The sequence below is a fragment of the Phyllobates terribilis genome, unplaced genomic scaffold, assembly GCF_046119375.1.
Source record: "Phyllobates terribilis strain yellow unplaced genomic scaffold, ASM4611937v1 Scaffold_1__5_contigs__length_1240528914, whole genome shotgun sequence".
Classification (NCBI taxonomy): domain Eukaryota; kingdom Metazoa; phylum Chordata; class Amphibia; order Anura; family Dendrobatidae; genus Phyllobates; species Phyllobates terribilis.
The window spans coordinates 704364283-704377267 of record NW_027362761.1 but is presented as its reverse complement, the minus strand read 5'-3'; the positions used below and the strand labels follow the sequence as shown (position 1 = coordinate 704377267).

At 45.7% G+C, this 12985-nt stretch overlaps 1 protein-coding gene across 3 annotated transcripts in view; it reads left to right on the top strand.

Moving 5' to 3' along the window:
* Nucleotides 1–12985, top strand: part of SBNO2 (strawberry notch homolog 2) — a 94696-nt gene that overhangs the window by 48817 nt on the left and 32894 nt on the right. For all 3 annotated transcript variants that reach the window (XM_073685957.1, XM_073685966.1, XM_073685974.1), the window contains 2 exons: nt 975–1128; nt 12268–12444. In XM_073685957.1, coding sequence (XP_073542058.1) covers nt 975–1128; nt 12268–12444 — 331 coding nt within the window. The remainder of the gene's footprint in view (nt 1–974; nt 1129–12267; nt 12445–12985) is intronic.

The following is a 12985-nucleotide window of genomic DNA, read 5'->3' as shown; positions in this document are numbered from 1 at the left end:
ATTTTCTGCAAGATTACTTTAGTTAGAATTTTTAAACTCTATGTATTCCTCAGGTATATAGTTGTTTGTCGTTTCCAGTTGTTCATTTATTTTTATGTTACAGGCATTTTCGGTATAACAACTTTTTTCTGAAAATACCCATTTTTATGGTCATGCGTTCTAGGGTTAACCCCATCGGCACCCTGATATCACGATTATGTGATCTTGATAGTTGCTGTGGCAACTCACGGCCAAATAATGGCCTTAGCCTGTCAGCAGTAGAGACCTATTCAGAAGTTAGCATCATTTTGGTGATAAAAATACATTTTTCTTTTCTGTCATGCCACTTTGCATCAATTCCTGAAAAGCACCTTCAGTGTTAATTAACTACTTGAAAGCAGTTTTGAATATGTTGAGGGGTGCTGTTTTTAAGGTGGTATCAGTTTTTGGGGTTTTCCAGTATATAGGTCCCCAGAGTCACTTCAAGCCTGAATAGATCCCTAAAGAAATAACGTCTGTAAATTTCCTTGAAAGAATGAATAATTACTGGTACGTTTTTAAAGCTTCTAACATCCCAACAAAATAAAAGAATGCTTTATAGATGGTGCAGCTGTAAAGCCCACATGAGGTAAATGTTACTTACCTATTTTGTGTGCTATGGGTAACTGGATTAAAGGGATAATCATTCAAAATTTTGAAAATTTTTGATAATTTTATAAATAAACGCAAAACATATCGATCTAATTTTATCATTATCATAAAATATAAATGTGTCACAACAAAACAATCTCAGAATCAGGGGGATCCGTTGAAGCGTTCCAGAGTTATTCCCTCATAAAGTGACAGTGGTCAGAATTGAAAAATGTGGCCTGGTCACTAAGGGGTTACAGTTGTGAAATTGAAATGAAATACATGAGACCTTCCCTTTTAATGTCATGTGAAGTTGTTTTCTCTGTACTTCTTGTCATATGTTTCTTTTATAATTTCTTGTATAGGGGTGTAGGGGCCATGGAGATTGTTGCCATGGATATGAAGTTGAGCGGTATGTACATCGCAAGGCAGCTCAGTTTCACTGGAGTCAATTTTCGGATTGAGGAAATTCCCCTGGATGAGTCTTTCAAAGAGATGTACAACCGAGCAGCACAGCTGGTAGGAAAGAGGAGAAATTACATTTTTACAATTAAAGTCTAATATATCTGGCGTTTGTTAAAGGTGTCTCACTAAAGCCATTGAAAGCATATCCTCTGTTATCAAATGTCAGATCTTTGGCAAACAAACCAATGTACTCACTTTTGAAGCTCAGAAAGTTTCATGCCATTTTATAGGAAGTCTTTCACCCTCTAAGCGCAGACTAAACTTCTTAGAGGGGACTTGGCTCCTATGAAAATCATACCTGCCGCATAGATTTTGGTGTATTGATAGCTGACAAAAAGTTCTTAAGAGAGCTTCAATGCACCCTTGGCATGGCCAAGGGCTTAGCACACCGTTCCATCCTCTTAATTTACATTTCTCGTTCGTCTTATTGGGGGACACAGAACCATTTCATCGTCTGCTGCCACCTGGAGGCCAACACTACTATTGCAGTTAAATAAAATTGGCCCCTCCCCAGCAGACTATACCCTGCCTGCTGCAGCCAGGCGTCCTCAGTATATTGTAGTGTCATTTGGAGGAAAACTCTCTTAGGCTGTCTGCAGCTGCGGAAACGCATTAAAAACGCATGGTAGAAGGGCAGCAATGTTCCCCAATGGAAATCCGCATGTGCTGTGCCCATGATGCGGATTTTTCCACAGCGTAAACGCTACGATCAAAAATCCGCAGCATGTCCATTAATTTCGCAGAAACGCTGCTTTTTTGCCGCCATTGACTTGCATTAGAACGCATGGAATCCGCATCACTGTATATGTAGATGCGCATTCCATGCGTTCTAATGTGCGGATGGTACCCGGGTCTGGATGAGAGGACTCTCATCCAGACCCAGGTACCATTAAAAAAAACAAAACAATAAAATAAAAAATATATATATACTTACCTTCCGGCATCCCGTTCTGCGTCCTCCTGGCTTCCCGGGCACTTCGCGGTTGAATGCAGGACCTACGCTGACGTCAGAGTCATGTGACGGGTCACGTGACGCTGACGTCGGCAGGTCCTTCAGTCTTGCACTGCCAGCAGCCGGGACGAAGGGAAGCAGGACACCGAGGGCCATCGGAGGGTAAGTATATATTTATTTTTTTTATTTTTTGACATTCACACACTATATAAATCCATGCCGGTTGCATGGATTTATATAGTGTGAAGTTGACAAGCACTTTCCAAGTGATGCTAAAATCGCTTGGGAAGCGCTTGTCAACCCGCATGCGGAAATGCATGTGAAGACTGTTTCATTTCCGCATGTCCCTGGCAGGAAAATGCATGTACAATCCGCATGTACAATCCACATGTACAATCCACATGCATTTTTTCCTGCCAGGGAGATGCAGAAACGCTCAGAAACAAATCCTGAGCATTTCTGCATCGTGTGCACATACCCTTAGGTTATGCGCTAATTGCTTTGTTTTTTGTCTTCTTACAGTAGATGGATATCTCAGGGTAACAGAGTGTAATTGTGCACTGTTTCACCCACATAGCGACGGAGAGTACAGGCTGTAATTGCTCAGTCCATATCCTCTTGCATCTGTGTGGTCTGACTAAGGTACCTTGACACAGTTGGTACAGGGGGAGGTCCGTAAGCAAACTAGCTCTTGCCCACTGCCCCACATAGCAGCGTGTGCATACAGCAGAAGATAAAGGGATCCGCAACTTTAGGACAGATAGGTATAACCCTGTTGTAAACTTGTTCCCGTCCTCCACCCGGTGTCTACTCTTTCTCTCTTTGTGTCCTTAGGGTGGTGGTTACCAGAAGCGGTGTAGGGGGCAGGTGCTGCTGCTGGTGGTCCTATTCGCCCAGCTGGTCCCCCTCAGCCTTAGTGGGTCAGGGTTAGACTGGTGGTGGGTGGGAGTAAGGTATCGACACGCGGCAACTGGGGGTCCTTGAAGGGCCTCTCTGTGGTAGCTGGCGGGGCTTCAGTCCGGGCATGTGTGCATGGCTGCTCAGCCATTCTGCTGGCAGGAGTTTGCGGCCAATCACCGGCCTGGATGCTTCCAGCCAAACGGCTGGTGGGTTCCTCTCGATCCATCACTAGCAGTGTCTCGGTGCTCCGGGTTCCTACCTGTCTGGCTCTGCCCCTTCCTCTTTCTGGCTTTCTGTGTGGCACTATGAATTGGTGTGGAGCACAGAAGCACCTCAGCATCTATCTCGTGGGATAGCAAGCTCACAGGGGTTACAGATTCCTGCATCCTGGATGTGGTAGTCTGTTGACTACTGGGGGCTGATTCTAGGCACTCTTAACAGTTTTTGTGTAATTGTTTAGTGGAGTCTTTTATTTTTTTCTTTCTGCCTTTTCTCTATCATTCATAATGTCTGAGAGAGGACCATGCACGTCCATTAGCGCAGTCTGCACTTGTCACTTTCTATGCTTGTGTGACTTGTAACAGTAAGTTTTCCACCGGTCAGTCTGTGGCCTATTGTACCTCCTGTACCCCTCCTGCTTCCTTGCTGGTAGCCGCATAGGGGACCTCTATGACAGCTGAGGTGAATTTGCCCCCTCCTGCCTGGGCTCATGATTTAACTCAGTCTGTAGCCAAACTAACCAGGATGTCCAGGACGCTGGTTACAGTTGTGGAATGATTACAGGTGACTACTGCCGCGCTGGGAGCTCCGATTGCAGTTGTGAGTGAGTCGTATCCTCTGGCACCCCGTACCAATATGGCCGGTCTCAAAAGCGGTCCAGACTGCTGCGGGGTACTTCCTCATCCCGGTCACCTTCACAGGGGAGGCGCCCAGCCCCCCCCCCCCCCCCCTATTTCAGGGGATTCGCTTCCCTCAGCACTGCAGTTCAGAATCTGTCCTGGATTCATATCAGTTGTGAAAACTAAGGGTAATAGTGGATAGTTTGGTGTCGGCAGTGAATGCCTCTCTGGGAGGGACAGTTGCGCCGCCCCTCCTGTCCCCCCCCCTTACCAGTTACTGAAACAGGCTTGATCCTTTTTTAACCATGTGGAGTTTACAGAGGTGTTACAGAAAGCATGAGAACACCCAGACAAACGCTTTCAGTAGCATAGCTTTATGGAAGTTTCATATCCTTCCCAGCAGAGCTGGCGGCCGTTTGGTCTACTCCACCGGTGGTAGATACTCTGGTGTCTTATCTAAAGTGACCACTCTACCTCTTGCTGAGATTGCGACTTTTAAGGATCCCATGGACAGACGTATAGAGTCTGTGGAGAGGTCAGCTCTGGAGGCAGAAGGTTTTTCCCTTTGCTCAGCCTTTTCTACTACTTGGGTTTCCAAGGCGGTAACGGCATGGGCTAGAAATTTGCGACAGAGTTTATTGGCTGGTCCCCAGGATCTGGGATTAGCCGAGATCGCTGATCAGATTGCACAGGCAGGGAAGTATCTCTGTGCAGCATCCTTAGATGCAGTGGAGTGCTCTGCCCAGGTGGCAAGTAATTGTTTTGCAATTCGCCACATCCTGTATGGAGGGCGAACTTGGCCTCAAAAAAATCTTTGACAGGGCTACCTATTAAGGACTGACCTGGGTTGGAGTAGTGGTATTGCAACCACTAGGGGCAGCACCGGCAGGTAGCGTAGGCAGGAATATCCAGAGGGTGGTACACAGGAACAGCAGTATAGTCTTGGATGGGGCAGCAGGTGAAAGGAGAACTTGACTAAAGGCTGGGAGCTCAATAATCACGCAAGGAAGGAGGTGCCAGGCCAAGTTTATGTAGGGTGTTCAATCAGGAAATCACAGGTTAAAGCCAATCAGGAACAACACAGGGTGGAGCCATTCAGGAAAAACACAGGTACTAGTATCTGAGTCGGCAAGGAACTGTCCAACGAACTGAATGGCTCAGAGGGAAGATCTGCCGTCTGGTATACAAGAGCTGCTGGGTTCGAGTCCTGACACTACCATTCCAAGGAACTTGCTTATTTGGGACAAGGTTAGACAAACTAATTTCGGAAGCAACAGGCAATAGAAGCACCCTGCTTCCTCAGTCCAGGGCCAGCCGTGCCTTTCAGAAGCGTGGGGCCTTGCTGGTCTGTCCCTTTCGCCAGTTTCATGCATCGGACGAGTCAGGTTGGCAGGTTAGACCGAAGTTCTACCAGGAGCCCAGGAGAGCTTCCTTTTGTCACGGGTTTGTCAGAAGTGACAGACAGTTGCCCTGCAGTTGGTTGCAGGAGATCTCTACGTTTGGCATTACAGACAGCTTCTTAGAGGCTGTCTCTCTAGGACCCAGCGTCTACTTTCCTCTGGCTAATGAGCTCCCTGGCCTGGGTGTATAAATACCTGCTGTCTGCTAGAGGGAGGTGCCAGCGATATTCACATTACCCATTGTGAAGGCTCGGAGCAAGTGCATTACTTCATCCTCTCTGGAGCTTTGAGGACGGGTGTTCTTCTCTCTGAAGTCAACTAAAAGCTAAGGTATCTTACCTTGTTTGTTCCCCCTTGTTGGCTTTAGCTGTCAGTAGGGATCGACTAGCGCTCATCCCCCCCCTTCCTTCCCTAGCCAGGGCCAAACACCAGGGAAAGACAGGGCGAGGTTCACGTACGGCAATTGGGGAAGAGTCAATAGTGGGATGTTAGTGGAGACAGGGTGATTGTAGATCAGCCTGGGAGGTCTCCACTCACCCTTTCCCTAGAGTCTGGGCTCCCTTTCCTTGTTCCCTTTGTGTTGCACTAAGTCTTTCCCACATCTTGCGTGACACCTTTTTAGAGCAACATTCGCCGGATGCCTCTCTGGATCAGGAGCTTGGTTTTCTCAGGGTCCAGAGGCGGCAGGAGGGTTGATTCTTGACAGACTGCCCCGGGTTCGTCCCGGTTGGGTGGCCGCTTCCTCTCTTTTCCGGACGCATGGCTTTAGGCAGTCACCGATCTTTAGGTCGGGTATATCATCTCTTCAGGTTACAGAATAGAGTTCACCTCTCTACATAAAGATTGTTTCTTTTGCCCTCTCCCACCAAGGTCTCCCAACATAAGACCATTTTAATCAGTCAATAACTTCCCTGTTTCAAGCAGGGGTGATTGTAACTGTTCCCTCTTCAGAGCGCTTTAGGGGGTTTTATTCAAACCTATTCATTATCCCCAAAAAAGATTGCTCGGTGCTGCCTATTTAGACACCTGACAGATAGGTATGGCTTTGTCACTTTAAGATGGAGTCGCTCCGGTCAGTGGTCGCATCCATGGAAACCGGAGAACCTCTTTCTTCAGTAGATATTTGACATACTTATTTGCATGTGCCAATTTTCCATCCCATCAGTGATTTCTTCGCTTTTCGGTCCATCAAGATTACTGTCAGTTCAGGGCTCTCCCATTTGGACTGGCCACTGCTCCCAGGGTATTTACAAAGATCCTGGCCCCGGTTATGACATTACTATGGTCCAGGGGAATAACTGTATTCCCCTCTCTGGATGACATTCTTGTCAAGGCACCATCCTTTGCACAAAATTTAGAGAACCTACAGATCGTCCCGTCAGAATTTGGAGTGATTTTAGGTTGGATTTACAACAGGACAAAGTCTGTTTTTAGTTCCAACACAGCGGCTATGGTTTCTGAGAATGATGATCGACACCGTTCAGACATCAGTATTTCTTCCGATTCTCTTCATCCATCAGAACTTTGAAACGACCAGGCAGCCATTCCCTTTTTGCATGAGGGTCTTGGCAAAGATGTTGGCTATGTTTGTTTGAGGCAGTGCCATTTGCTCAATTTTGGTCAAGGCCTCTACAGAACACGCTCCTAGCCTTTTGGGACAGATCAATACAATCCCTTGATCGGCCTATTCGTCTCCCCCTTCCATGTCGCGAATCTCAGGTGGAGGTTGACGTCACCCATGTTAACTCGGGGTCGCTCTTTTTGCCCCATTTAGTGACAGGTAATCACCACGGATGCCAACTTATCCGGCTGGGGCGCAATTTTCCGTCACTTGACCGTCCTAGGGGTTTGGTGCAGCCAGGAGAGACTTCTCCTTCTCCCAATCAACATGCTGGAGTTCAGAGTTGTGCATCTGGCTCTTTAAGATTGGCAGCACTTAGTCAAGGGGTTGCCGATCAGAGTTCAATCAGACAATGCTATTGCTGTGGCCTATATCAACCGCCAGGAAGGCACACGAAGCCCATCAGCCATGGCGGAGGTCGCAGGGATTCTGGAGTGGGCAGAGGACAAAGTTCCTCTAGTCTCTGCAGTTCATATACCAGGGGTAGACAACTGGGAAGTGGACTTATTTAAGTCACCAGCAGCTTCCCACAGGAGAGTGGGCTCTTCACCCAGAGGTGTTAAGATAGATGTCTTGACGATGGGGTACGCTGAATGTAGCTCTATTGGCATCCAGACTAAATCACAAGTTGCCAAAGTTTGTGACCAGGTCCCAGGACCCGTAGGTGTTCGCATTCAACGCCCTGATAATCCATTAGTCTCGGTTCACTCTGCCTCATCTTTTTTCACTTCTTCTCAGATTTCTCAAGAAGATCAGGGCAGAGAGTGTTCCAGTCATTCTCATTGCTCCAGATTGGCCTCGGAGGGCCTAGTATTCGGATGTGATCAATCTCTGGCGTATGTCCCATGGTTCCGGACCTTCTGTCCTAGGGACTGTTTTTCCATCCGAATTTACGGGCGCTCAATTTGATGGCGTGGCTGTTGAAGCCGCTATTTTGAGGACAGCAGGTCTGTCTGAATCAGTCATCCAGGCTTTGATTAGAGCTTGGAAGCCGTCTATCATTGCACTTGGACAGGTTATTTTCGTTTGTGAGAGTCAACTAGTACTACTTTGCCTACAGTGGGTACGGAAAGTATTCAGACCCCTTTAAATTTTTCACTTTGTTTCATTGCAGCCATTTGGTAAATTCTAAAAAGTTCATTTTTTTTCTCATTAAAGTACACTCTGCACCCCATCTTGACTGAAAAAAACAGAAATTTAGACATTTTTGCAAATTTATTAAAAAAGAAAAACTGAAATATCACATGGTCATAAGTATTCAGACCCTTGGCTCAGTATTGAGTAGAAGCACCCTTTTGAGCTAGTACAGCCATGAGTCTTCTTGGGAATGATGCAACAAGTTTTTCACACCTGGATTTGGGCATCCTCTGCCATTCTTCCTTGCAGATCCTCTCCAGTTCCGTCAGGTTGGATGGTGAACGTTGGTGGACAGCCATTTTCAGGTCTCACCAGAGATGCTCAATTGGGTTTAGGTCAGGGCTCTGGCTGGGCCAGTCAAGAATGGTCACAGAGTTGTTCTGAAGCCACTCCTTTGTTATTTTAGCTGTGTGCTTAGGGTCATTGTCTTGTTGGAAGGTGAACCTTCGGCCAAGTCTGAGGTCCAGAGCACACTGGAAGAGGTTTTCATCCAGGATATCTCTGTACTTGGCCGCATTCATGTTTCCTTCAATTGCAACCAGTCGTCCTGTCCCTGCAGCTGAAAAACACCCCCATAGCATGATGCTGCTACCACCATGTTTCACTGTTGGGATTGTATTGGGTAGGTGATCAGCAGTGCCTGGTTTTCTCCACGCATACCGCTTAGAACTATCACCAAAAAGTTCTATCTTTGTCTCATCAGACCAGAGAATCTTATTTCTCATAGTCTGGGAGTCCTTCATGTGTTTTTGAGCAAAATATTATTTATCGGCTACTGCCTCATTTAGGCTTTCTGATGCCTTGTTTGTCATACCTCAGGGCCCTCATAAGGGTCAGGCCGCTTCTAAAGCAACCATTGCCCGCTGGATCAAGACCGCTATTATCCAGGCTTATACGACTAAGGCAAGGTTGGCCCCAATTAGGATTAGGGTGCACTCCTACGCCAAGGCTGTGGAGTCGATAAGCCAAACTTCCAACTCCGATTCCTCAATTTCCATGACTTCGACTCCGACTCCCTCATACATGGCTCATGTTTAAGTGATAAATTTACTGTAGTAAAATGGTAACATCAGGCTTTTAATCATTATTATGATACAATAATCAAGCTATTTAGATAAAACATAAAATATATTTTTTGGAATACAACTTTAGAACAAAAAAACTTTTGCATATTTTCAATTTATTATACACTATGCAGTAAGTGGGGGAAAAAAACAGTTTTCAACAAAAACGTACTAAATAACATTTGTGCAGTCTATGAATTTGTTCTGAGAAATAGTATCTCCTCCATCAGATCCTCCTTCATAGATGACCTCAAATCTGACCTAATTATTTTAAGGCTAGAGAACAACCTCTCTACACTAACTTGGATTGGTGGCAAAGCAGTAACCACATGGGTAACATCTCTAAAAATTTCAGGGTATAAAGGAATTGCCTCGTGCACAGTCAGTTTTGATGAACGATTGAACTCTTCTACTTCTTTGAGAGCAAGTGAAAAATTTTGTAATTCCACAATTGCCCCTTTTCCAGCATGTCTCTTGAAGATGGAATCAATTTTAGGGGTTCTGGCAGCGATAGCCAATTTCTTCACTTTGCTCAGACTATCTCTTATTGCCAGCTGCAGCGTGTGCACAACACGGCACATGTGATGAATAGGAGAGAGGTGTGAAGCGGCTTCATCAAGATCATCTAATTGTAAAGAATCATTTTGCTGTTCTTCTGTAGTAATATCTGTTTGTTCCTCCATTATGGGAACAGGACTGTGGCCTTCCATCTCCAATATACTGAATCTGAAATGTTCTTCTAGCTTCTGTTCACCTTCATTATTCTCATTCATCAGTTTAATTGTACTTATCATGTTTGAAGCATTATCAGTTATAATAACAATAACCTGTTCTTTTTTGTTCTTAATCCTGCTTTCCTGTTCACTCCAGCAGTTCTGAGATGAGTGCAGGCATTCCTTCCCTGTGTGTTTTTTTTTTTTTTTTTTTTTTCCCCCTCCCTTATCTGTAGATGCAGTAGCCCAGACTTACGCGTTCGTTATAGCGGAAGACCGGGTGGTAACGGTATGAGGTTTAGTACTATTCCACCCTAGGGAGAGCTTTAGGACATCCCATGGTTCTGTGTCCCTCAATAATAGAAATGAGGAAAATAGATTTTTTTTACTTAGCGTAAAATCTGTTTCTCATAATCTTCATTGGGGGACACAGCTCCCTCTCTTCGTTGCCTGGTTAGGTGTACAGTTATGTTTCTTTTTGCCTGAATTATTTTCTATTTTCCTCCTACTGCTTTCTCACAAAAGTGAGGAAGCCTGCTCCAGCATGTGAGGTATAGTTTGCTGAGGAAGAGCCAATTTTATTTAAATGCAATAATAGTGTCAGCCTCCAGGTGGCAGCAGACTTTCCCATTGTTCTGTGTCCCTCAATGAAGCCTTTGTGAAACAGATTTTGCGGTAAGTAAAAAATCTATTTTTTGAACACTTATTATTCTAATTGCAAGCACTCACTTGCCCACAGCAAGCTTTGCCTGGACCCAATTTGCAGACCTGCTTGTGTGCACTGGCACTGCAAGAGCCCAGCAGTGCTCACACCGTGTCAGTGCAGGCGCTCACACCTGCCATTCGCTATTTAGATACACATGGATGTGTGGCAAGCAGGGCTGCAGGCAGCCAGGGAGAAGAAAACATATTTACATATAAAATAAAACACATTTTCTCAGCTGCTAATAAATTGAAATCAAAACTGCAGGTTTTATTTTCATAGGGGTTAATTCCTTTATATAATTATACACTGCTCAAAAAAATAAAGGGACACTTAAACAACAGAATATAGATGGAAATTATTGGCAATTATCAAGACACCCTCAATAAAGGAGTGGTTCTGCAGGTGGGGACCACAGACCACATCTCGGTACCAGTGCTTTCTGGCTGATGTTTTGGTCACTTTTGAATGTTGGTTGTGCTTTCAACACTCGTGGTAGCATGGGACGGCCTCTACAACCCACAGAAGTTGCTCAGGTAGTGCAGCTCATCCAGGATGACACATCAATGCGAGCTGTGGCAAGAAGGTTTGCTGTGTCTGTCAGCGTAGTGTCCAAAGGCTGGAGGCGTTACCAGGAGACGTGGAGGGGGCCGTAGGAGGGCAACAACCCAACAGCAGGACCGCTACCTCCGCCTTTGTGCAAGGAGGAACAGGAGGAGTACTGCCAGAGCCCTGCAAAATGACCTCTAGCAGGCCACAAATGTGCATGTATCTGCACAAACAGTTAGAAACCAACTCCATGAGGGTGGTATGAGGGCCCGATGTCCACAGATGGGGGTTGTGCTCACAGCCCAACACCGTGCAGGACGCTTGCCATTTGCCACAGAACACCAGGATTGGCAAAGTCGCCATTGGCGCCCTGTGCTCTTCACAGATGAAAGCAGGTTTACACTGAGCACATGTGACAGTCTGGAGACGCCGTGGAGAGGGATCTGCTGCCTGCAACATCCTTCAGCATGACCGGTTGGGCAGTATGGGGTGGCATTTCTTTGGAGGGCTGCACAGCCCTCGATGTGCTTGCTAGAGGTAGCCTGACTGCCATTAGGTACCGAGATGAGATCCTCAGACCCCTTGTGAGACCATATGCTGGTGCAGTTGGCCCTGGGTTCCTCCTAATGCAGGACAATGCCAGACCTCATGTGGCTGGAGTGTGTCAGCAGTTCCTGCAAGATGAAGGCATTGAAGCTATGGGCTCGCCCGCCCGTACCCCAGACCTGAATCCGATTGAGCACATCTGGGACATCATGTCTCGCTCCATCCATCAACGTCACGTTGCACCACAGACTGTCCAGGAGTTGGCGGATGCTTTAGTCCAGGTCTGGGAGGAGATCCCACAGGAGACCATCCGCAACCTCATCAGGAGCATGCCCAGGCGTTGTAGGGAGGTCATACAGGCACGTGGAGGCCTCATTTTGACTTGTTTTAAGGACATTGCATCAATGTTGGATCAGCCTGTAGTGTGTTTTTACACTTTAATTTTGAGGTTAACTCCAAATCCAGGCCTCCATTGGTTAATAAATTTGATTTCCATTGATGATTTTTGTGTGATTTTGTTGTCCGAACATTCAGCTTTGTACAGAACAAAGTATTCAATGAGAATATTTCATTCATTCATTCATTCAGATCTAGGATGTGTTGTTTGAGTGTTCCCTTTATTTTTTTTGAGCAGTGTAGTTTACGTACTCTTTTAGGGTTGACAGACGTTAAAAAATTCTGTTTTTTCTGCTCTGCTTATTGGATGACAAGGTTGGTAATTTCTAGCTACCTTGCACTCTAATTTTCCTTTGCTTTTTCCTCCTTCTAGTGGGCCGAAGCACTGTCCATTTTCCAGACTGCAGCTGATTGGATTGGGTTGGATTCTCGAAAATCTCTGTGGGGTCAATTTTGGTCAGCACATCAGCGATTTTTTAAGTACCTATGTATTGCTGCCAAAGTACAGCGGCTAGTAGCCTTGGCTAACCAGGAATTGTCCAAAGGAAAGGTGAGTACAAGTGTGCACAAAGAGAGTGACTTAAAGGGCCCCGATAAGTGTGATTTCCAGGGAAGCTTGTTAAGCTTAGTTTTTTGTTTTTTTTTCAACACTGAAAAAATGATCTCCTGCAGCTACTTCATCCTTACTGTAAAAATAACAGTTTTTGTTGTTGTCTTTGGGTAACTAAAATGTCATGTAAGCTGTTAAAGAGGACCTTTTGCCATATTTTCATGTCGACTGGACACACAATGTAATAGTGGTACAATTAAACTACCTTTTTTTGATTTAAATTTTACCTCTGTGATGGAGATATTAGCGATCAAAGTATTTGGCACCTAATCAGTTAATTCTTAAGTCCAAGTGAACATTACCAGAGAGAATTGACTGGGGGCGTGTACTACTTCCTCTTTATGTCGTGGACCAATGATAAGCAGGCAACAAAACACTGTGAAAAGAACACGCCCCTGCAAGAGCATTGACAAACCATCTGCTCTCCTCACTGCGGTGTGATGAACGCTGATGGCAGAACAGCAGCACTATGAGAGGAGAG